Source organism: Lynx rufus, unplaced genomic scaffold (genome assembly GCF_022079265.1).
Source record: "Lynx rufus isolate CCGP_SWC_20201006 ecotype Redwood Valley unplaced genomic scaffold, mLynRuf1.p SCAF_1, whole genome shotgun sequence".
Classification (NCBI taxonomy): Eukaryota; Metazoa; Chordata; class Mammalia; order Carnivora; family Felidae; genus Lynx; species Lynx rufus.
Genome location: NW_025814823.1, coordinates 87,317,250 through 87,342,161, shown reverse-complemented (window position 1 = coordinate 87,342,161; position 24,912 = coordinate 87,317,250). Strand labels below are relative to the sequence as shown.

Genomic DNA, 24,912 nt, shown 5'->3' with positions numbered 1-24,912 from the left:
CTGACTAGCGTGAGGTGATATCTGAGTGTGGTTTTGATTTGTATTCCCTGATGAGGAGTGACGTTGAGCATCTTTTCATGTGCCTTTTGGCCATCTGGATGTCTTCTTTAGAGAAGTGTCTATTCATGTTTTCTGCCCATTTCTTCATTGGATTATTTGTTTTTTGGGTGTGGAGTTCGGTGAGCTCTTTATAGATTTTGGATGCTAGCCCTTTGTCCAATATGTCATTTGCAAATATCTTTTCCCATTCCATTGGTTGCCTTTTAGTTTTGTTGGTTGTTTCCTTTGCAGTGCAGAAGGTTTTTACCTTCATGAGGTCCCAATAGTTCATTTTTGCTTTTAATTCCCTTGTCTTTGGAGATGTGTCAAGTAAGAAATCGCTGCAGCTGAGGTCAGAGAGTTTTTTTTCCTGCTTTCTCCTCTAAGGTTTTGATGGTTTCCTGTCTCACATTCAGGTCCTTCATCCATTTTGAGTTTGTTTGTGTGAATGGTATAAGAAAGTGGTCTAGTTTCATCCTTCTGCATGCTGCTGTCCACTTCTCCCAGCACCATTTGTTAAATAGACTGTGTTTTTTCCGTTGGATATTCTTTCCTGCTTTGTCAAAGATTAGTTGGCCATACTTGTGTGGGCCTAGTTCTGGGGTTTCTATTCTATTCCATTGGTCTATGTGTCTGTTTTTGTGCCAATACCATGCTGTCTTGATGATGATAGCTTTGTAGTAGAGGCTAAAATTTGGTCTTCTTCTTCAAAATTAGTTTGGCTATTCGGGGCCTTTTATGGTTCCATACAAATTGTAGGATTCCTTGTTCTAGCTTCGAGAAAAATGCTGGTGCAGTTTTGATTGCGATTGCATTGAATGTGTAGATAGCTTTGGGTAGTATTGACATTTTGACATTATTTATTCTTCCAATCCATGAGCACGGATGTTTTTCTTTTTCTTTGTATCTTCTTCAATTTCCTTCCTAAGTTTTCTATAGTTTTCAGCATACAGCTCTTTTACATCTTTGGTTAGGTTTATTCCTAGGTATTTTATGCTTCTTGGTGCAATTGTGAATGGGATCACTTTCTTTATTTGTCTTTCTCTTGCTTCATTATTAGTGTATAAGAATGCAACTGATTTATGTACATTGATTTTGTATCCTGCGACTTTGCTAAATTCATGTATCAGTTCTAGCAGACTTTTGGTGGAGTCTATCGGGTTTTCCATGTATAATATCATGTCATCTGCAAAAAGTGAAAGCTTGACTTCATCTTTGGCAATTTTCATGTCTTTGATTTCCTTTTGTTGTCTGATTGCTGATGCTAGAACTTCCAACACTATGTTAAACAACAGCGGTGAGAGTGGACATCCCTGTCGTGTTCCTGATCTCAGGGAGAAAACTCTCAGTTTTCCCCATGGAGGATGATATTAGCTGTGGGCTTTTCATAAATGACTTTTATGATGTTTAAGTACGTTCCTTCTATCCTGACTATCTCGAGGGTTTTGATTAAGAAAGATGCTGAATTTTGTCAAAAGCTTTTTCTGCATCAATTGACAGGATCATATGGTTCTTATCTTTTCTTTTATTAATGTGATGTATCGCATTGATTTGTGAATGTTGAACCAGCCCTGCAGCCCAGGAATGAATCTCATTTGATCATGGTGTATAATTCTTTTTATATGCTGTTGAATTCGATTTGCTAGTATCTTATTGAGAATTTTTGCATCCATATTCATCAGGGATATTGGCCTGTAGTTGTCTTTTTTTTTCTGGGTCTCTATCTGGTTTAAGAATCAAAGTAATGCTGGCTTCATAGAATGAGTCTGGAAGTTTTCCTTCCCTTTCTATTTTTTGGAACAGCTTGAGAAGGATAGGTATTATCTCTGCTTTAAATGTCTGGTAGAATTCCCCTGGGAAGCCATCTGGTCCTGGACTCTTATTTGTTGGGACATTTATGATAACTGATTCCATTTCTTCACTGGTTATGTGTCTGTTCAAGTTTCTATTTCTTCCTGTTTGAGTTTTGGAAATGTGTGTGTGCTTAGGAATTTGTTCATTTCCTCCAGGTTGTCCAGTTTGTTGGCATATAATTTTTCATAGTATTCCCTGATAATTGCTTTTATTTCTGAGGGATTGCGTGTAATAATTTCCTTTTCATTCATGATTTTATCTATTTGGGTCATCTCCCTTTTCTTTCTGAGAAGCCTGGCTAGAGATTTATCAATTTTGTTTATTTTTTCAAAAAACCACTCTTGCTTTCATTGATCTGCTCAATAGTTTTTTAAGATTTTATATTGTGTATTTCTGTTATGATATTTATTATTTCTCTTCTTCTGCTGGATTTGGGGTGTCTTTGTTGTTCTGCTTCTATTTCCTTTAGGTGTGCTCTTAGATTTTGTATTTGGGATTTTTCTTGTTTCTTGAGATAGGCCTGGATTGCAATGTATTTTCCTCTCAGGACTGCCTTCGCTGCATTCCAAAGCATTTGGATTGTTGTATTTTTATTTTCATTTGTTTCCATGTATTTTTTTATATATATATATATATGAAATTTATTGACAAATTGGTTTCCATACAACACCCAGTGCTCATCCCAAAAAGTGCCCTCCTCAATACCCATCACCCACCCTCCCCTCCCTCCCACCCCCATCAACCCTCAGTTTGTTCTCAGTTTTTAACAGTCTCTTATGCTTTGGCTCTCTCCCACTCTAACCTCTTTTTTTTTTTTTTTTTTCCTTCCCCTCCCCCATGGGTTCCTGTTAAGTTTCTCAGGATCCATGTATTTTTAAATTTCTTCTCTAATTGCCTGGTTGACCCACTCATTCTTTAGTAGGGTGTTCTTCAACTTCCATGCCTTTGGAGGTTTTTGAGACTTTTCCTGTGGTTGATTTCAAGCTTCATAGCATTGTGGTCTGAAAGTATGCATGGTATGGTCCCAATTCTTTTATACTTATGTATAAAATGTGACCCAGTATGTGATCTATCTTGGAGAAGGTTCCATGTGCACTTGAGAAGAAAGTATATTCTCCTGCTTTGGGATGCAGAATTTAGAACTCTGCAACCCAAAGATCGGAGATTTTAGCATGAGAATGACCTTCACTGCTCAGAAGATTTCCCAGTGTTTATCAATAATTCAGTCAGTTAGTGTTTCCTGTGGGAAGAGCCACATACCAAACCTTAGAAAGGAAGTTAAATAATCAAATATATCATGCTTGCCTTTAAGGTATTTATAGTCTAGCTGAGAAAATAAACCCCCCATAATACATTGTTCCAGAAGGGTTTTGGGACTTTATTACAAGCCCTTAGTCTCCACACTAAATAGGAAAAGAGATGCTAACACAAGAGTGGCAGACACTTGATATTTTATGCAGCTCTCACTAAATGATTCTGGGAGACTTGAATTTTGAAGAAGAGAAAACACTTCAAAATGGTAAGGCCAATTTATATCCATTATAATGGCAATTATAAAAAAAAGTAATCCAGCATGAACTTTCGGGCACTTGGGTGGCTCAGTCCATTGAATGTCACCTCTTGATTTCAGCTCCATTCAGGATTCCAGGGCCATGGGATGGAGTCCCAGGTCGGTTCCACGCTGAGTATGGAAACTGCTTAAGATTCTCTCTCTCTCTTCCTCTCTTTTCGTCTCCACTCCTGCTTTCTCTCTCTCTCTCTCTCTAAAATACAATTAAAAAAATAAAACAAAATGAAAAACTGGTGTTGGTGAGGATATGGAGAATTAGGAACCATCACACATTGCTGATGGGAATGTAAACTGGTACAGCTGGTTTGGAAAACAGTACGTCAGTTCCTCAAAAAATTGGACATAGAATTGCTATATGATCCAGCAATTTCACTTCTGGCTATATATAGGAAAGAGCTGAAATCAGACACCCAAACATTTATCAGTACACCTGTGTCTATAGCAGCATTATTCACAATAGTTGGAAGGTGGAAACATCTCAATACCCATGGATGAATGGATTAAAAAATGTGGTATAGGGTGGGGTTGGGGGTGGGATTTGGGGTGGAGGAATGTGGTATATACATGCATACAGCCTTAAAAGGAATTTAGATGAATCTTGAGGACATTATACTCATTAAAATGATCCAGATTAAAAAGTGCAAATACATATGATCTGGCTTATAGGAAGTACCTAAAATAGTCAGATTCATAGAGGCAGGAATCCAAATAGTGGGTCCCAGGGGCTGGGGGAGGGAGGAACAGGGAATTTGTGTTTAGTGGATACCAAGTTTCAGTTTGGAAAGATGAAAAACTTCTGGAGATGGATGGTGGTCATGGTCACACAACAATGTGCATATACTTAAATGCTACTGAATTGTGCACTTAAAGAGAGTAAATTTTATTTCACATGTATATTTTAACACAATAAAAGTAAGTATAGGGAGCTGAAAAGATGTGGAGTTGGCATGGGCTTGGATGGTACTTTCTATTACACCAAATAAAATGAAATAAAAAGTTAGCATAGAGTTTGGGCCCACTTTTCCCATGTATGGACGGGAGTAGAGGTAGCATCAGATCACGTGCATCCTTGACTCACAGAGGTAAGAGAAGGTTTATGACATTCTGCCATCTTTATGGAAGGTTGGTCAGTTGCTGTCTCACATCAGCATGTTGTGAGGACCTGGCATCCGTCTTGAGCACCAGCCAGTCCCTGACCAGACTCTACTTGGGGGAAAATGCACTGGGAGACTCAGGAGTTGGAGTTCTATGTGAAAAAGCAAAGAATCCACAATGTAAGCTGCAGAAACTGGGGTAAGTCTTCATGGGTGTCTCAGCAGAAAAGCATGTTCTCTCCATGGATGTATGTTTGGAAAATGTGGATGGGGGTTGCGGTATAAAAGACTATACGATGGAGTTGAGGGTAGAGAATGGAGGAGACAGACTAGATACTACCTTCTGCTAGTAAGGTATTTATGACTACAGAATTGGAAATTCTTAGAGTTGAAAGAAACCTTAGGGATTGTGCAGCCCAATTCTCCACCGAGTGAAACACTTTTTTCTAAGACGTTCACATGGATAGTCACCGGTTTTGTGTGTGAACACTTCCAAGCACACCAGTCATTGCTGCACAATGTGGCCACTGCAGAGCAGACAGTTCTTATTTCTATGCAGCACCTTCTTTGGTTTCTGTGCATTGTTCCCTGTTCTGCACCACCTCCCCCCCTCCCCCCCGCACTTCCACTGGGTTCTGCTGAGAGATGCTGATCTCAATTCCCCAGAGACAATACTCACACTCTAGGTCTTCTCATCTCTTGCCTGGATGACTCTAAATGCTCAGGTAGGATGTGGCTTCACATCTTTACCTATGTAGTCATGCTGTCCTAGGTAAGAGGTGTTCTGTTATTGTTTCTATTTGAAGTACATTGCTCAGATCTGAAACTGATACTCTTAATGATGTATGGTGGAATTCTCACCTCCCATGGCAGGGTACTGTACTGTCTCAGGGGGAACTTGTTATTTCCTTGTTTTTGGCAGTCATATCAGATCACAAGTTCACATGTGTAAATAATAATGTGAAATTCTGGTAACCAAATATCTGCAGACACCAACTGGGTGTCTTGTAAGTCAATTCCATTTTGACACTATATACTCAGAGTTAGTGCAGACCCCCACCCCTTCAGGGCTCAGTCATACATGTTCCACACACTGGCAATGCTAGATACCGATTGCAAGTAGTGGGCACAGGTTACTTGCACTTCCTTCTGACTCAGCTATGAATTGGTGGTTTCCATGATCCCCTCCTCAGGTTTGAAAATTTGCTAGAATAGTTCACAGAAGCCAGAGAAACAAAACTTAAATTTACATTAATGATGAAAGATATTATGAAAAATACAAATAAACAGCCAGATGAAGAGTCACATATGGTGAGGCCCAGAAGGGTCTGGAACACAGGAACTTCTGTCCCCATGTGGTTGGGACAGTCTACCCTTCTGGTACATGGATGCATTCACCAGCCCAGAAGGCTCTAAATCTTATTTTCCAAGACATTTTATAGAGTTTAATCTCCAGCCTTCCTCCTTCTCCTTCCTTGAAGTTGGTGGGTAGGGCTGAAAGTTCCAATTCTCTAATCACTTTGTCATTCTGGTGACCCACCCCATCCTAAGGCCACCTATGGCCTCCCTTTAGTCGTCTCATTAGTATAAACTCAGATGTGATCAAAAAGGGCTTCTCTGAGGGGTGCCTGGGTGGCTCAGTCACTTAAGCCTCCAACTCTTGATTTTGGCTAGGTCATGATCTCACGGTTTGTGAGTTCAAGCCCTGTGTTGGGTTTTGCACTGACAGTGGGAAGCCTTCTTGGGATTCTCTCTCTCCCTCTCTGTCTGCCCCTCCCCAGCCCCTGCTCTCTCTCTCTCTCTCAAAACAACAAATAAAAATTTTTAAAAAGGGGTTTCTTTGAATAGCAAAATAGACAGATAGGAAATTCTTTAATTTCCACTTAGGGGGATTAAAAAAACACATTTAAGATATTTCAAGAGTTTTAGAAGCTCTGTGCCAGGAAATGGGGACAAAGACCAAACATATTTCTTATAATGGCACAAAAATATTTACTGATAATCACGTACTTAAACATGTATCATTGCTCTTCCATGATCTTAACATAGGTTATCTCAGCGGCCTCATAAAAATTATGCCAAGTAGGTAGGTATCAGTGTCTCCAATTTAAATAGGAGAAAGTGAGGCTAAGAGCGCTTAGGACCTTTGCCTTGGGACACCCAGCTGGATGGCTGTGGAACCCACTGTCTGCTCCCTTAACTCCAGTAAACACTGTCTCATGATGTGTTGCTGCTGCACTTTCTAGAGGGCTTCTACATCCTGCTCTCTCCGACCTGTGTGGACCTCACATTTAGCTCTGCTAAATTCCATCTTGTCTTTGTTTTGACTGATTGTTTAGGCATCTTTGAATTGTGATTCTGTCCATGTTACCTCTACCTACAACAAGCAAATTGTAAATGTCTTCACTCACATTACTGATGTAAATACCAATCAGATCAGCACCAAGGCAAAATAGAGCAAGAAGGTTCTTTACTGAGGAATAATCCATTAATCCATAATTAAAGCCTCTATATGTTCATAACACTCTGATGTCTCCTACCTGCCACATCAGCCCAACCTCACATATCACCGTATCTCTTTCCTTGAAGAGACCTTTATTGAATGCCTCCATATCCTCTCCTTATTGGTCTACCTCAGCAATTTGGCTTCTGCTGCTCTTGGTTTGTTTGACAGATATCTTTTGGCTACTTTGTTTCTGGTCACTTGTAGGTGCTGACAGTGGCAGTGAGTAAGAGATCAAGAGTCTGTTTTTACAGACATTCTTATGGGGGCTACAGACACCAGACACTAGACTCTAGACAGTCAGACAATATACAACACACGTAAATAGTATAATAAAAACTGTATTCATGATGAGGGCTACTTTCTTGCCCACCTTCAGATCAGGTGCCATTGGATCAGGTACTACATGAAGTGAAAGTGTGAGCCATGCAGAAGCCAGGGGAGAAGAAATACTCCAGGAAAAGAACAGAAGGGAAGAGGCCCAGAGCATAGACTCTCTGGTGGCCCTCTGCGGTCCTGGCTGTAACTTTGTACATCTTTCCCGGTTTTTATTTTAGTTGACATCTGTTGCCTTTAATTCCACTCATCTTCTTCCTGAAACTCTTCTCTCTTGTTTTTGGGGTGCTACTCAGTCTTTCCTGCTAATTTTATAGCTTCCTCTTCTTTGGGTCCTGCATTGACTTCGCTTCCTGTGGTCTGGGGATTTCACCACTGGTTTTCTTTTTCGTTTTTTTACTGATATTTTTACACTCTCTGGGAACTTTCATATGTCCCTTAGTTTCAAAAACAACATGTATAGAGATGGATCAGAAAACAGGTCTTAAACTTATATATTGCTTTATTGCTTATTAGCCTTTAAAAAATAGATTTTTATATCTTAGAGCACTTTTAGATTCATAGCAGGGTTTGAAGGAAGGTGCTGAGACTTCCCACATACCTTCTGTCCCCACCATACATAGTGTCCCCCATTATCAACATAATTAGAGTGATACATTTGTTATAACTAATGGCTGACACATCATAGTCACCCAAAGTCCACAGTTTACATCAGAATTCACTCCTAGTTATGTACATTATATGAGTTTGGACAAGTGTATAATGACATGTGTCTACTACTATAGTATCACAGAAAGTGGTTTCACTGCCCCCATATCCTCTGTGTTTGCACTATTCATCCTTCCTTTTTGCTCATCCCTAGCAACCACTGTTTTTGCTTTTTAATTGAAGTAAACATACAATGTTATGTTAATTTTAGGTGTGCAACAAACTGATTTGGCAATTCTATACATTATGCTATGCTCACCAAGATCAGTGTAGTTACCCTCTGTCACCATACAATGTTATTACAATCTTATTGACTATATTCCGTATACTGTACTTTTCATCCTCATAACTAATTTATTTTATAACTGGAAGTTTGTACCTCTTAATCCCCTTTACCTATTTCACTCACTCCCCTACCCTCTGGGAACCACCACTTTGTTCTTTTGTATTTTTGATTCTGTTTTGTTGTTGTTGCTGTTGTTGTTGTTGTTGGCTTGTTCATTTGTTTTGTTTTTTAGATTCCACATATAAATGAAATATATGGTATTTGTAAATGGGATAGTTTTCTTAGTTTCTTTTTCTTCTACTTCATTATTAGTATGTAGAAATGCAACAGATTTCTGTATATTAATTTTGTATCCTGCAACTTTACTGAATTCATTTATCAGTTCTAATAGTTTTTGTGGTGGATTCTTTAGGGTTTTCTATATATAGTACCATGTGATTGGCAAATAGTGAGTTTCCTTCTTCCTTACTACTCTGGGTTCCTTTTGTTGTTGTCATCATCTGATTGCTGCAGCTAGGACTTCCAGTACTATGTTGAATAAAAGTGGTGAGAGTTCCTGATCTTAGAGGAAAAGTTCTCAGTTTTTAACCATTGAATATAATGTTAGTTGTGGCTTGTTCACAAATGGCCTTTATTATGTTGAGGTATGTTCCCTCTAAAGCCACTTTGTTAAGAGTTTTTTTTTTTTTTTCAACGTTTATTTATTTTTGGGACAGAGAGAGACAGAGCATGAACGGGGGAGGGGCAGAGAGAGAGGGAGACACAGAATCAGAAACAGGCTCCAGGCTCTGAGCCATCAGCCCAGAGCCCGACGCGGGGCTCGAACTCACGGACCGCGAGATCGTGACCTGGCTGAAGTCGGACGCTTAACCGACTGCGCCACCCAGGCACCCGGTCATATGGTTTTTATCCTTTCTCTTGTTAAAGTGATGTATCACATTGATTTACAAATTGGTTTGTGACTTACAAACCAATCAATTGGTCATTGATTTACAAATTGGTTTGTGTGATTTACACATTGGTTTACAAATATTGAGCTACTCTTGCATCCCTGGAATAAATCCTCCTTGATCATGATGAATGACTTTTTAAGTATTGTTGAATATTTTTTTGAGAATTTTTTCATCTGTGCTCATCAGGGATATTGTCCTGTAGTTTTCTTTTTGTTGTGTCTTTGACTGGTTTTGGTATCAGTGTAATGTTGGCTTCATGGAATGAATTTGGAGATTTTCCTTCCTCTTCTATTGGGAATAGTTGAGAGGGATAGGTATTACTTTTCTTTAAATGTTTGGTAGAATTTATGTGAAGACATCTGGCCCTGGAATTTTGTTTGTTTGTAGTTTTTTGATTATCAATCCAATTTCTTTAATTGGTCTCTTCAAATTTTCTATCTTTTCCTGATCCAGTTTTGGAAAATTATGTTTCTAATAATTTATCTATTTTTTTCCTAAGTTGTCCAGTTTGTTGGCATATACATTTTAATAATATTCTTTTATACTTATTTGTACTTCTGTGAGGTTGGTTGTTATTTATCCTCATTCATTTCTTATTTTACTTTTCTGAGTCCTCTTTCTTTCTTGATGAGTCTGGCTAAAGGTTTATCAATTTTGTTTGTAAATTCAAAGAACCAGCTCCTGATTTCATTGATCTTTTTCATTGTTTCTTTAATCTCTATTTCATTCATCTATGCTCTAATCTTTATTATTTCCTTATTTCTACTAGCTTTTGGTTTTGTTAGTTCATCTTTTTTATTTTTCTCTTTCCCGTGTTAGGTTAGGTTGTTTATTTGAAATTTTCCTTGTTTCTTGAGGTAGACCTGTATTGCTACTAAGTTTTCTCTTAGAAAAGCTTTTGCTGCATCCCGAAAATTTTGGATTGTTGTATTTTCATTTCCATATGTCTCCATGTTTTTTTTTTTTAAACTTCCTCTTTGATTTCTTGGTTGAGCCATTCATCGTTTAGTAGCATGTTGTTTAACCTCCATGTATTGGTGATCTTTCCAGATTTTTTCTTGTAATTGATTTCTAATTTTATATTGTTGAGGTCAGAAAAGATGCTTGATATCACTTTAAACTTCTTAAAGTTACTGACAATTGTCTTGTGGCCTAACATGTGATCTTTCCTGGAGAACGTTTTATATGCACTTGAAAAGAATGTGTATTTTCCTATTTCTCGTTGGAATGTTCTATGTATATCTGTTAGGTCATCTGGCCTATGTGTTGTTCAAAGCCACTATTTTCTTTTTGATTTTCTGTCTGGATGATCTATCCACTGATGTAATTGGGGTGTTAAAATCCCTTATTATTGTATTACTGTCATGTTCTCCCTCTGTGTCTGCTAATAACTTCTTTATGTTTTAGGTGTTCCTATGTTCGGTGCATAGATATTTATAATTGTTATATCCTCCTTTTCAATTGTTCCCTTTATCATTACATAGTGCCTTTCTTTGTCTCTTGTTACAGTCTTTGTTTTAAAGTTTGTTTTTTCAGATATAAGTATTGCAGCCCTGTTTTTTTTTTTCTTCTTTTTCTACTTGCATGGTATATGTTCATCTTTTCACTTTCAGTCTGTGTGTGTCTTTAGGTCAGAAGTGAGTCGTTTCAGGCAGCATATAGATGGGTCTATTTTTTTTTTAATCCATTCAGTCAGCCTATATGTTTGATCAGAATACATAGCCTATTTATATTTAAAGTAATTATTGATAAGCATTATTTATTTCCATTTTGTTAATTGTATTCTGGTAGTTTTTGTAGTTCCTTTCTTGTCCTCTTGCTCTCTTCCTTTGTTGTTTGATGGCATTCTTTAGTGTTGTGCTTTGATTCCTTTCTTTTTGTGTATGTGTGTGTGTGTGTGTGTGTGTGTGTGTGTGTGTTTATTTTGGTTTTTGATTTGTGGTTACCATGAGGTTCATATATAGCATCTTATGGATATAACAGTCTATGTTAAGTTGATGGTTGCTTGAACACATTCTAAAAGCACTACATTTTTACTCCCCTCCCATGTTGTATGTACACGATGCCATATTTTATATCTTATTTTAAATTTTGTGTATCTCTTGACTGAGGTGTGTAGATATAATTGATTTTACTACTTTTGTGTTTTAACCTTCACACTGGCTTTGTACATGATTAATCTACTACCATTACTGAATGTTTGCTTTCACCGGTGAATTTTTTTCCTTTTATAATGTTCTTACTGGTAGTTATGTGTTTTCTTTCCACTGAAGACATCCCCTTTAACATTTCTTGTAAAGCTGGTATAGTAGTGATGAACTCCTTTAACTTTTGTTCATATGGGAAATATTGTATCTCTCTATTCTGAATGATGATCTTGCTGGATAGAATATTCTTGGTTCCAGAGTTTTTCTTTCCAGCATTTTGAACATGTCATACCAGTCCCTTCTGGCCTGCAATACTTTTGCTGAAAATTTTTAGAATTCTTTTGATCATTACTTTGTTGTCATTTAAATTATTATGTGTCCTTGTGTGAACCTCTTTAGGTTCGTCTTGTTAGGAACTCTCTGGGCTTCCTGGACCTGGATCTATTTCCTTCCCCAGATTAGGGAATTTTTCAACTATTATTTCTTCAAATATGTTCTGTCTCTTCTCCTTCTGGGATCCCTAGGATGTGAATGTTATGCTTGACAATGTCACTGAGTTTTCTTAACCTATTGTAATATTTTATTCTTCTTTTTTCTTCTTGCTGTTCAGCTTGCTTGCTTTCTGTTACGTTATCTTTTAGATGGTTGATCCATTCCTCTATATCCTTAAATCTGCTGTTGATTCCCTCTAGTGTATCTTTTATTGGATTGGATCTATTGTATTTGTATTGGATTGTATTGGATTCTTTATTCTGGCTGGTTCTTTTTTATATTTTCTATCTTTCTGTTGAGGTTCATCCACTCTTAAGTCCAGTAAGTATCTTTATGACCATTACTTTGAATTCTTTATCAGGCATATTGCTTATCTATGTTTTACTTAGCTCTTTTGCTGTAACTTTGTCTTGTTCTTTCATTTGGAACATATTCCTCTTCCTCCTCATTTTGTCTGACTCTTTGTGTTTGTTTCTATGTATTAAGGAGGTCGGCTATATCTCCTGGTCTTGAAAGCAGTGACCTTGTGTAGAAGAGATCCTGTGGTTCCCTATGATGCAATGTTCCTGGTCAACAGAACCAGGCATTCCAGGGATGTTCTCCTACATGGGCTGCACACACCATCTTGTGGCTGCTGTGGGTGAAGTGAGCAGAGTTTGGTTCTTGCTCTGTTGAAGGGCCTTCTGAGGCTGCCACAGTCTCATAGGTAGGTGAGGTCTGCAGTCAGATTAGCTGTTTGTACTTAGCCTCTCTGCGACAAATGTATGTTTATGAAGTGGCAGGGCATTCTTCCTGTGTAGTCAGCTAAAAGGTTTAGTTGCTAAAACTGTGGGCATGCTGGTGTGTGGGGGTTATTTCCCTATCTTCCCAGGGCAGGAGTCACCTTGGAGTAGTGGGACTACTTGCTGCTTGTTGTTTGTGGTGGGGCAGGAGCCACTTTGGATGGACACTTACTGAGGTGGGTGATTTGGATGTGGTGAGTCTGCAGAAGAACACAGCAGGGCATGAAGTATTACCAAGATAGGTGGATACTATCCACCATAATGTTAATGCTGACTCTTGCACGTTTCCAGCTATTTAGGCTTGGGGAAAAAAAAGAGAAATGGTGCCTACTAGCACTTTTGTTCTCAGAGAAATCTGAAGACCCCTGCACCTCCAACATATGTTTTGAGATTAGTAAATAAATTTCTGTCACATATTCCCAAGACACTTTTCAACTGCTGCTTTTGTGCTTGGGCAAAATTATTTATTATGCTGGCTATTTTTTTTTAATTTAAGTTTATTTTTTTTAGTAATCTCTACACCCAATGTGGGGCTTGAACTAACAAACCTGAGGTCAACAGTCACACATTCTTTCAACTGAGCCAGCCAAGCACCCCTATTATTCTGTCTATTCTAAGGTATGGATTAAATTTACCCTTGCCCTCTGGTCAACTGATTTTTAAAATACCCAGAGTTAAGTCACACTGACTTTCAAAGCCAGAGTTTGTGGTGACTTGTTTTCCCAGTGTGGGTCTTCCATGCTTGGGGTGACTGGTGTGAAGTCTGCTTCTCTTCCTTTTCCATGTTTGTAGTATCCCTCTCATTTGTAGTTAGATTTGTCAGGAATTTCCTTCTTAACTAGGCCTCCATGTCTGCTATCCATTTCCATGTGGCCTCCTCTCTGTGGAATGTCTTTTCTGCCAGTTTTCAGAGTTTTGGGTGCATAGATGAAGCTGTTGCTGTGTCTGTGGGACAAGATGAATTCAGAATCATCCTACTCCATCACCTTTTTAAAACGATTTTATTTAGGGGTGCCTGGGTGGTTCTGTCAGTTAAGTGTCAGACTCTTGATTTCAGCTCAGGTCATGATCTCACAGTTTGCGAGTTCAAGCCCTGTGTTGGGCTCTGTGCTGACAGTGTGGAGCCTATTTGGGATTCCTCTATCTCTTTCTGTCTCTGTCACTCCCTCTAAATAAATAAATAAATAAATAAATAAATAAATAAATAAAGGTTTTATTTCAATTCCAGTTAGTTAACATACACTATAATATTAGTGTCAGGTGTACAATATAGTGATTTGGCACTTACGTACAACACCCAGTGCTCATCACAACAAATGTACTCCGTAATACCCGTCACATATTTAGCCCATCCCCCTACCCACCTCCCCTCTGGTATCCATCAGTTTATTCTCTATAGTTAGGAGTCAGCTTCTTGGTTTGTTTAACTCTCTCTTTTCCTTTGCTTATTAGTTTTGTTCTTAAATTCCACATATGAGTGAAATCATGTGGTATTTGTCTTTCTCTAACTGACTTATTTCACTTAGTATAATACTCTTTAGCTCCATCCAGGTCATTGCAAATGGCAAGATTTCATTCTTTTTGACAGGTGAATGGTATTTCATTATATATATCACTTCTTTACCTATTCATCAGTTAATAGACACTTAGAGACTATTTCCATCATTTGGTTATTGTAGATAATCTGCTATAAACACTGGGGTGCATGTATGCCTTTGAATTAGCAATATTGTATTTCATGGGAAAATACCTAGTAGTGCAATTTCTGGATCATAGGGTGGTTCTATTTTTAACTTTTTGAGAAAACTCCATACTGTTTTTCAGAGTGGCTGCACAGTTTGCATTCCCACCAGCAATGTAGGAGTGTTACCCTTTCTCTGCATCTTCGCTAACACCCCTTGTTCCCTGAATTATTATTTTTAGCCATTCTGACAGATGTGAGGTGGTATCTCATCATGGTTTTATATTGCCCTGATAATGATAGATGTTGACCATCTTTTCACATGCCTGTTAGCCTTCTGTATGCCTTATTAGTAAAATGTCTATTCATGTCTTCTGCCTTTTTCTTAACTGGATTCTTTGTTTATTGGGTGTTGAGTTTTATAAGTTTTTAAATGTATTTTGGATACTAATCCTTTATCACATATGTCATTTACAAATATCTTCTCCTATTCCATAGGTTGCCTCTTAATTTTGTTGGTTGTTTCCTTTGCTGTACAAAAGCTTTTTATTTTGATGAAATCCCAATAGCTTATTTTTGCTTTTGCTTACCTTGACTCAGAAGACATAACTAGAAAGAAGTTGCTACAGCCAATGTCAAAGAGTTTACTGTCTATGCTCTTCTCTAGGATTTGTATGATTTCAGGTCTCATATTTAGGTCTTTCATCCATTTTGAATTTGTTTTTGTGTGTGGAGTAAGAAGTGGACCAGTGTTCTTTTGCATGTTATTGTCCAGTTTTCCCAACACCGTTTGTTGAAGAGACTTTTTCCCTTTGGATATTCTTTCCTGCTTTCTTAAAGATTAATTGACCATATAGTGGTGGGCTCATTTCTAGGTTTTCCATTCTGTTCTATTGATTTATGTATCTCTCTTTTTTGTGCTAGTACCATATGGTTTTGATCACTACAACTTTGTAATGTAACTTGAAATCTGGTATTGTGATGCCTATAGCTTTCCTTTTCTTTTCAAGTTTGCTTTGGCATTTGTGTGTGTGTGTGTGTGTGTGTGTGTGTGTGGTTCCATACAAACTTCAGGATTGTTTTGGCTCTGTGAAAAAATGTGGTATTTTGACAGGGATTGTGTTAAATGTGTCAATTGCTTTGGGTAGTACAGACATTTTAATTATATTTGCTCTTCCAATCCATGAGCATGGAATGTCTTTCCATTTCTTTCATCCTCTTCAATTTATTTCATCAGTGTTTTATAACTTTCAAAATACAGGTCTTTCACCTCTTTGATTAGGTTTATTCCTAGGTATCTTATTTATTTATTTATTTATTTATTTATTTTTGTGCTATTGTAAGTGGGGCGATTGCTTAATTTCTTTTTCTGCTGATTCATTATTGGTGTATAGAAATTCAAAAAAATTCTGTACGTTTATCTTGTATCATGTGACTTTTTTGAATTTATATATCAGTTATAGCAACTTTTTGGTGGAGTCTTTCAGGTTTCTTATAGAATATCATGTTATCTGCAAATAGTGAAAGTTTTACTTCTTCCTTGCTGGTTTGGATACCTTTTATTTCTTTGTGTTGTCTGATTGCTGAGACAATTGGCATAGTACTGGATTTCCAGTACTACGTTAAATAACAGTGGTGAGAGTGGATATCCTTGTTCTGTCACATCTGTAGAGGAAAAGTTCTCACTGTGTCCCCATAGAGAATGATATTAGCTGTGGGTTTTTCATATATAGCCTTTACTATGTTGCAGTATGTTCCTTCCAAACCTATTTTGTTAAGTAATTTTATTATGAATGGATGTTACACTTTGTTAAATGCTTTTTCTGCATATATTGAAAAGATCATATGGTTCTTAGCCTTTCTTTTATTTATTTGGTATATCACATTGATTGATTTGTGCATATTAAACCATCACTGCTGCCCAGGAATAAATCCTGCCTGATCATGATGAATAATTCTTTTAATGTACTCTTGAGTTTGATTTGCTATTATCTTGTTCAGAATTTTGGCATTCATGTCCATTAGGGATATTGGCCTGTAATTTTCCTTTTTAATGGGGTCTTTGGTTTTGGAAAAAGGGTAATTCTGGCTTAATAGAATGGGTTTGAAAGCTTTTCTTCCATTTCTATTTTTTGGAACATCTTGAGAGGAATAGGTATTAACTCTAAATGTCTGGTAAAATTCCCCTGGGAAACCATGTGGCCCAGGATTTTTATTTACTGGGAGATTTTTGATACCTAATTCAATTTCTTTGCTGGTTATGGGTCTGTTCAAATTTTCTGTTTCCTGATTGAGTTTTGTAGTGTGTGAATGTCTAGGAACTTGTACACTTCTTCCCAATTGTCCAGTTTTTTGGCATATAATTTTTATAGTATTCTCTTATAATTGTCTTTCTGTGATGTTGGTTGTGATCCCTTCTCTTTCTTTCTTTTTTTTTTATTTTTAAATGTTTATTTATCTTTGAGAGATACAAAGCATGAGTGAGGGAAGGGCAGAGAGAGAGGGAGACACAGAATATGAAGCAGGCTCCAGAATCCCAGCTGTCAGCACAGAGCCTGACATGGGGCTCGAACCCACGAACTCTGAGATCATGACTTGAGCTGAAGTTGGATGCTTCACTGACTGAGCTACCTAGGCACCCCATAATCTCTCTTCTTTCATTCGTGATTTTATCTATTGGGTATTGGGGTCCACTCTCTTTTCTTTTTGAGAAGTCTGGCTAGGGGTTTATCAGTTTTGTTTATTCTTTCAAATACAAAAAACAGGTTTTAGTTCCATTGATCTAGTCTACTGTGTTTTTTTTTGTTTGTGTGTTTGTTTCTCTATATTGTTTATTTCTGTTCTGATCTTTATTATTTCCCTTCTGCAGGCTTTGGGCTTTATTTATTGCTCCTTTTCTAGCTACTTTAGGTGTAAGTTTAGGTTTGTATTTGGGAGCTTTCTTGTTTCTTGAGATATATCTAGATTGCAATGTATTTTCCTCTTAGGACTTGCCTTTGCTGCATCCCAAAGTGTTTGGACTGTGTTTCATTTTCACTTGCTTCCATGTATTTTTTAAATTTCTTCTTTAATTTCCTGGTTAACCCACTCATTCTTTAAGGATGTTCTTTAACCTCCTCCATGTATTTGAGGTATTTCCAACACTTTTTCTTGTGGGTTGATTTCAAGTCTCATAGCATTGTGATCTGAAAATATGCATGCTATGATCTCAGTCTTTTTGTACCTGTTGAGGGCTGATTTGTGACCCAGTGTATGATGTATTCTGGAGAATGTTCCATGTTTACTCGAAAAGAATGTGTTTTCTGCTGCTTAGGATGAAATGTTCTGAATATATCTGTGAAGTCCATCCAGTCCAATGTGTCATTCAAAGTCATTATTTTCTTGTTGATTTTCTGCTTAGATAATCTGTCCATTGTTGTAATTGGGGTATTATTATGTATGTGATTAATTGATTTATATATTTGCCTTTCACATTGGGGGCATAAATATTGACAAATGTTAGCTCTTCTTAATGGATAGACCCCTTAATTATGATATAATGTCCTTCTTCATCTCTCATTACAGTCTTTCTTTTAAAATGTAGCTTGGCTGATATTAATGTAGCTGCTCTCCCTTTCTTTTGACCTCCATTAGCATGCTAGATGGTTCTCCATTCCCTCACTTTGAATCTGCAGGTGACTATAGGTCTAAAATGAGTCTCTTGTGGGCAGCATAAGATGGATATTTTTTTAACCCATTCTGATAACCTATATCTTTTGATTGAAGAATTTAGTATATTTACATTCAGAGTGATTACTGAAAGATATGAATTTAGTGCCATTGCATTATCTGTAGATGTGGTGTTTCTGGTGATGGTCTCTGGTCCTTTGAAGTATTTGCTGCTTTGGTTCTTTTCTTTTTATCTCTCAGAGTCCCCCTTAGGATTTCCTGCAGGGCTGGTTTAGTTGTCAGGAGCTCCTTTAGTTTTTGTCTCAGAAAGTTGCTATCTATCCTTATATTCTGAATGACAGCTTTACTGGATAAAGTATTCTTGGCAGCATAATTTCCAGTCAGCACATTGAATATTTCCTGCCACTCCCCTTTGGCCTGCCAAATTTCAGTGGACAGGTCTGCTACGAACTTTATGTGTCTATCCTTGTAGGTTATGGACTTATTATCCTTACCTGCTTTCAGAATTCTCTCTTTATCCTTATATTTTGCAAGTTTCACTATGATATGTCATGGTGTTGGCCTGTTTTTGTTGATTTTGAAGGAAGTTCTCTGTGCCTCTTGGACTTGGATGCCTGTTCCCTTCCCCAGATTAGGGAAGTTCTCAGCTATTATTTGTTCAAATAAACCTTCTGACCCCTTTTCTCATTCTTCTGGGACTCCTATGATACAGGTATTTTTTCATTTCATAGAATCACTTAGTTCTCTAATTTTCCCCTCATGATCTAATAATTTCTTTTCCCTCTTTTTTCCAGCTTCATTATTTTTTCCTAATTTTAACTTCTATTTCACCTATTGTCTCCTCTGCTTCTTCAATCCTCACTGTCACTGTATCTAGTTTATTTTGCATCTCAGCTATAGCATTTTTAAATTAATCCTGACTAATTCTTAGGCCTTCGATTTCTGTATCAAGGATTTCTCTGGTGTCTTCTATGCCCAGGTATGAATCTTATGACTGTTGTTCTTTTTTTTAAAATTTTTATTTATTTTTGAGAGAGAGCGAAAGAGACAGAGTGTGAGAAGGGGAGAGGCAGAGAAAGAGGGAGAAACAGAATCTGAAGCAGGTTCCAGGCTCTGAGCTGTCAGCACAGAGCTTGATGCGGGCTTGAACTCATAAACTGTGAGATCACGACTTGAGCTGAAGTCAGACACCTAACCAACGGAGCCACCCAGGCTCCCCTTATGACTGTTGTTCTAAATCTTGTTCGTCTATATTGCTTATATCTGTTTTGAGCAAGATACAAGCTGGATGTGATTTCTTCTTGACCTTTCTTTGGGAAGAATTCCTCTGTCTTGTCATTTTGGCAAAATTTCTGTTTTTTGCATGTTTTAAAAGCATGTTATGTGTCCTGCTCCTGAGAGTACTACTATATAAAAATGGGTTATACACCGTCCAGGGCTTGGAACTCCAGGAATTGTTTCTGGTGTATGCTGTGTGCACTCTGCTATTGTGTTTTGGCTGGTCTATCCCACTGGCGGGTCCTCTGAACATCTCTTCCTTGCTTGCAGTAGTGAAGTGTTAAGTCCTTTACCTAAGTGTGCTTTGATTTGTTCGTTAAAATAACCCTGGGGGTAAAAAGCAAGGGGGAAAGGCTTATTCCAAAAATAGAGAAAAGGAAAAGAAACAAAAGAAACCCAACAGAGAATCAAACAACCAAAAGACTGATTTCAAAGGAAGAGAAATGAAAAAAAAATAGAAAAAAGCAGGAGAAAAGAAAACAGAATAAAAAAGAAAAGAATAAAAAAGCCTGATCAAAGAAAAAGAAAAAGAAAAAAGGAAATGGGGAAAAAAAGGAACTATGAGCCTGATTCTAAAAGAAAAAGAGAACAGGGAGGAAAAAAGAACAAAAAGTTGTCTGTTGGTTCCTGGGGGGTGGGGGATAGTGGCCAGCCGTGCTGGTCTGGAGGAGAGGCTGGCCATGTTGGCTCAGAATCAGTCCTGCCCAGTAAATAAGCAGTTTCCAGGCACAGAGGGGCAGGGTTGGTGTAAGCAGGTCCTGCTTCCATTGGCGGTCCATGTGTTGCTTTCTGAAGCCCCACTATTTTGGTGTTGGGGGGAAAGTGGCACCACCCCAATCTCTTGACCTTGGAGTGGGGATCTCAACCCCCGCTGTCCAGACAGCCATCATAGAAGAGCAAGGGAAGTCAGCTTTCCCTGTGCCAAAGCTCTCTTGCTTTTATTCTTGGGTGTGCAGCTGGGATTCAAAACCTAAAGTCTTAAAGGACCTGACACAGCACGGATCCACTCCTTTCCTCTCCAGGATGGAGAGTAGAGCCTCTCCATCCTGCTGATGAAAGGCCTTTGGCTGGAATCTGAAGGGTCTTTTGTCCTTGTGGAGGCAATAAACTCTTTTCCAAAAGTAGTCAAGGGAGAGGACTTTTCTCTCCCAGTTCATCCCAGAGTTCTCTACACCATACTATGCACTCTGGAGCCAGCTTCTTCCACCCTAGGAGCACGAGCCTCAGCTCCATTCCAGAAAAAGTCATGGACTTCCAAAACCTCAGGATTTGAGCTCCAAATGCTATTTTCAAAAAAGAACTGGAGAACTCAATACTTTTTGATCCCCAGTCTGTGGTCCAGAGAAGTTTTCCTCTTGTGCTAACTCGATACTGCACTTTCTCCACCCCTTTCTCTTTTTCTTCTTTCATCTCTCCATGGAAAAGTTTCCATCCTCTCTGTGGCACTGCCATTTTTCTCTCCCCCTAAATCACATCCTTGCACCTGCTGTGCTGTCTCCCACCAACTGTAGAGATCCTTCTGCCCCTTTGCAGATTGATTTCCTGGGTGTTCTAAGTAATCAGACCTCAATATAGCTGTGTTTGAGGGAAGAGAATCATAGTCTCCCTACTTAACTACTCCCTGAAATGATTTTTTTAAATATACTGTTATATACTGTTTGCTAGTATTTGACTGAGAATTTTTGCATCCATGTTCATCAAGGATATTGACCTATAATTGCCTTTTTTAGTGAGTCTTTGTCTGATGTTGGTATCAGGGTAATGCTGGCCTTATAGAATGAGTTACGTCTTCCTTTTCTATTTTTTGGAATAGTTTGTCAAGAATAGATATCAATTCTTTAAGTATTTGGTAGAATTCCTCTGTGATGCCACTTGACTCAGGACTTTCCTTTGTTGGGAGATTTTTGGCAACTGATAGATTTTCTTTGCTGGTTATGGGTCTGTTCAAGTTTTCTATTTCTTCTTGTTTCAACTTTGGTAATTTATATTTTTGTAGGAATTTAAACATTTCTTCCAGGTTGTCCAATTTGTTAGCATATAGTTTTTCGTAATATTCTCTTATGATTGTTTCTATTCCAGTGGTGTTGTTGCTATTTCTCCTCTTGCATTTGTGATTTTATTTATTGGGGTATTTTCTCTTTCTTTTCTTTTTTTTAGGTAGGTATGGCTATAGGTTTATCAGTTTTAATAATGTTTTCAAAGAAACAGCTCCTGGTTTCATTGATCTGCTCTATTGTTTTATTGTTGTTTGGCTTTTGTTTTGTTTTTAGTTTCTTTTTTTTATTATGAAATTTACTGTCAAATTGGTTTCCATACAACACCCAGTGCTCATCCCAAAAGGTGCCCTCCTCAATACCCATCACCCACCCACCCCTCCCTCCCACTCCCCATAAACCTTCAGTTTGTTCTCAGTTTTTAAGAGTCTCTTATGTTTTGGCTCCCTTCCTCTCTAACCATTTTTTTCCTTCCCCTCCCCCATGGTCTTCTGTTAAATTTCTCAGGATCCACATAGGAGTGAAAACATGGAATCTGTCCTTCTCTGTATGACTCATATCACTTAGCATAACACTCTCCAGTTCCACCCATGTTGCTACAAAAGGCCATACTTCATTCTATCTCATTGCCATGTAGTATTCCATTGTGTATATAAATCACAATTTCTTTATCCATTCGTCAGTTGATGGACATTTAGGCTTTTTCCATAATTTAGCTATTGTTGAGAGTGCTGATATAAACATTGGGGTACAAGTGCCCCTATGCATCAGTACTTCTGAATCGCTTGGGTAAATTCCTAGCAGTGCTACTGCTGGGTCATAGTGTAGACCTATTTTTAATTTTTTGAGGAAACTCAACACTGATTTCCAGACTGGCTGCACCAGTTTGCATTCTCACCAACAGTGCAAGAGGGTTCCTCTTTCTCCACATCCTCGCCGGCATCTATAGTCTCCTGATTTGTTCATTTTAGCCACTCTGACTTGCGTGAAATGGTATCTGAGTGTGCTTTTGATTTGTATTACCCTGATGAAAAGTGACGTTGAGCATCTTTTCATGTGCCTGTTGGCCATCCGGATGTCTTCTTTAGAGAAATGCCTATTCATGTCTTCTTCCCATTTCTTCACTGGATTATTTGTTTTTCGGGTATGGAGTTTGGTGAGCTCTTTATAGATTTTGGATTCTAACACTGTCTGATATGTCATTTGCAAACATCTTTTCCCATTCCACATTTTAGTTTGTTGGTTGTTTCCTTTGCAGTGCAGAAGGTTTTATCTTGATGAGGTCCCAATAGTTCATTTTTGCTTTTAATTCCCTTGCCTTTGGAGATGTGTCAAGTAAGAAATTGCTGCGGTTGAGGTCAGAGAGGTTTTTTCCTGCTTTTTCCTCTAGGGTTTTGATGGTTTCCTGTGTCACATTCAGGTCCTTCATCCATTTTGAGTTTGTTTTTGTGAATGGTGTAAGAAAGTGGTCTAGTTTCATTCTTCTGCATGTTGCTGTCCACTTCTCCCAGCACCATTTGTTAAATAGACTGTCTTTTTTCCATTGGATATTCTTTCCTGCTTTGTCAAAGATTAGTTGGCCATACTTGTGTGGGCCTAGTTCTGGGGTTTCTATTCTATTCCATTGGTCTATGTGTCTGTTTTTGTGCCAATACCATGCTGTTTTGATGATGACAGCTTTGTAGTAGAGGCTAAAGTCTGGGATTGTGATGCCTCCTGCTTTGGTCTTCTTCTTCAAAATTACTTTGGCTATTCGGGGGCTTTTGTGGTTCCATATGAATTTTAGGATTGCTTGTTCTAGCTTCGATAAGAATGCTGGTGCAATTTTGATTGGGATTGCATTGAATGTGTAGATAGCTTTGGGTAGTATTGACATCTTGACAATATTTATTCTTCCAATCCATGAGCACGGAATGTTTTTCCTTTTCTTTGTATCTTCTTCAATTTCCTTCCTAAGCTTCCTATAGTTTTCAGCATACAGATCTTTTACATCTTTGGTTAGGCTTATTCCTAGGTATTTTATGCTTCTTGGTGCAATTGTGAATGGGATCACTTTCTTTATTTGTCTTTCTGTTGTTTCATTATTAGTGTATAAGAATGCAACTGATTTCTGTACATAGATTTTGTATCCTGCGACTTTGCTGAATTCATGTATCAGTTCTAGCAGACTTTTCGTGGAGTCTATCAGGTTTTCCATGTATACTATCATGTCATCTGCAAAAAGTGAAAGCTTGACTTCATCTTTGTTGATTTTGATGCCTTTGATTTAATTCTGTTGTCTGACTACTTATTCTAGAACTTCCAACACTATGTTAAACAACAGCGGTGAGAGTGAACACCTCTGTCATGTTCCTGATCTCAGGGAGAAACCTCTCAGTTTTTCCCCATGGAGGATCATATTAGCTGTGGGCTTTTCATAAATGGCTTTAATGATGTTTAAGTATTTTCCTTTTATCCCAACTTTCTCGAGAGTTTTTACTAAGAAAGGATGCTGAATTTTGTCAAATGCTTTTTCTGCATTGATTGACAGGATCATATGGTTCTTATCTTTTCTGTTATTAATGTGATGTATCACAATGATTGATTTGCAAATGTTAAGGCAGCCCTGCATCCCAGGAATGAATCCCACTTGATCATGGTGAATAATTCCTTTTATATGCTGTTGAATTCGATTTGCTAGTATCTTATTGAGAATTTTTGCATCCATCTTCATCAGGGATATTGGCCTGTAGTTCTCTTTTGTTACTGGGTCTCTATCTGGTTTAGGAATCAAAGTAATGCTGGCTTCATAGAATGAGTCTGGAAGCTTTCCTTCCCTTTCTATTTTTTTGGAATAGCTTGAGAAGGATAGGTATTATCTCTGCTATAAATGTCTGGTAGAATTCCCCTGGGAAGCCATCTGGTCCCAGACTCTTATTTGTTGGGAAATTTTTGATAACTGATTCCATTTCTTTGCTGGTTATGGGTCTGTTCAAGTTTCTATTTCTTCCTGTTTGAGTTTTGGAAGTGTGTGTGTTTAGGAATTTGTCCATTTCTTCCAGGTTGTCCAGTTTGTTGGCATATAATTTTTCATAGTATTCCCTGATAATTGCTTGTATTTCTGAGGGATTGGTTGTAATAATTCCATTTTCATTCATGATTGTATCTATTTGGGTCATCTCCCTTTTATTTCTGAGAAGCCTGGCTAGAAGTTTATCAAATTTGTTTATTTTTTCAAAAAACCAACTCTTGGTTTCATTGATCTGCTCTACAGTTGTTTTTTTTTTTTTTTTTATTCTACATTGTTTCTGGCCTAACCTTTATTATTTCTCTTCTTCTGCTGGGTTTGGGGTGTCTTTGTTGTTCTGCTTCTATTTCCTTTAGGTATGCTGTTAGATTTTGTATTTGGGATTTTTCTTGTTTCTGGAGATAGGCCTGGATTGCAATGTAGTTTCATCTCAGGACTGCCTTCGCTGCATCCCAAAGCGTTTGGATTGTTGTATTTTCATTTTCATTTGTTTGCATATATTTCTTAACTTCTTCTCTA

The 24,912-nt window shown here is 37.9% G+C and overlaps 1 protein-coding gene across 3 annotated transcripts in view; it reads left to right on the top strand.

Annotated features, from left to right (window-relative positions):
* NLRP3 (NLR family pyrin domain containing 3) overlaps positions 1–24,912 on the top strand; it is a 54,674-nt gene that overhangs the window by 15,830 nt on the left and 13,932 nt on the right. For 2 of the 3 annotated variants that reach the window (XM_047082272.1, XM_047082270.1), the window contains one exon: positions 4,586–4,756. The exons of the other annotated variant lie outside the window; for it this stretch is intronic. In XM_047082272.1, coding sequence (XP_046938228.1) covers positions 4,586–4,756 — 171 coding nt within the window. The remainder of the gene's footprint in view (positions 1–4,585; positions 4,757–24,912) is intronic. 3 annotated transcript variants of the gene reach the window in all.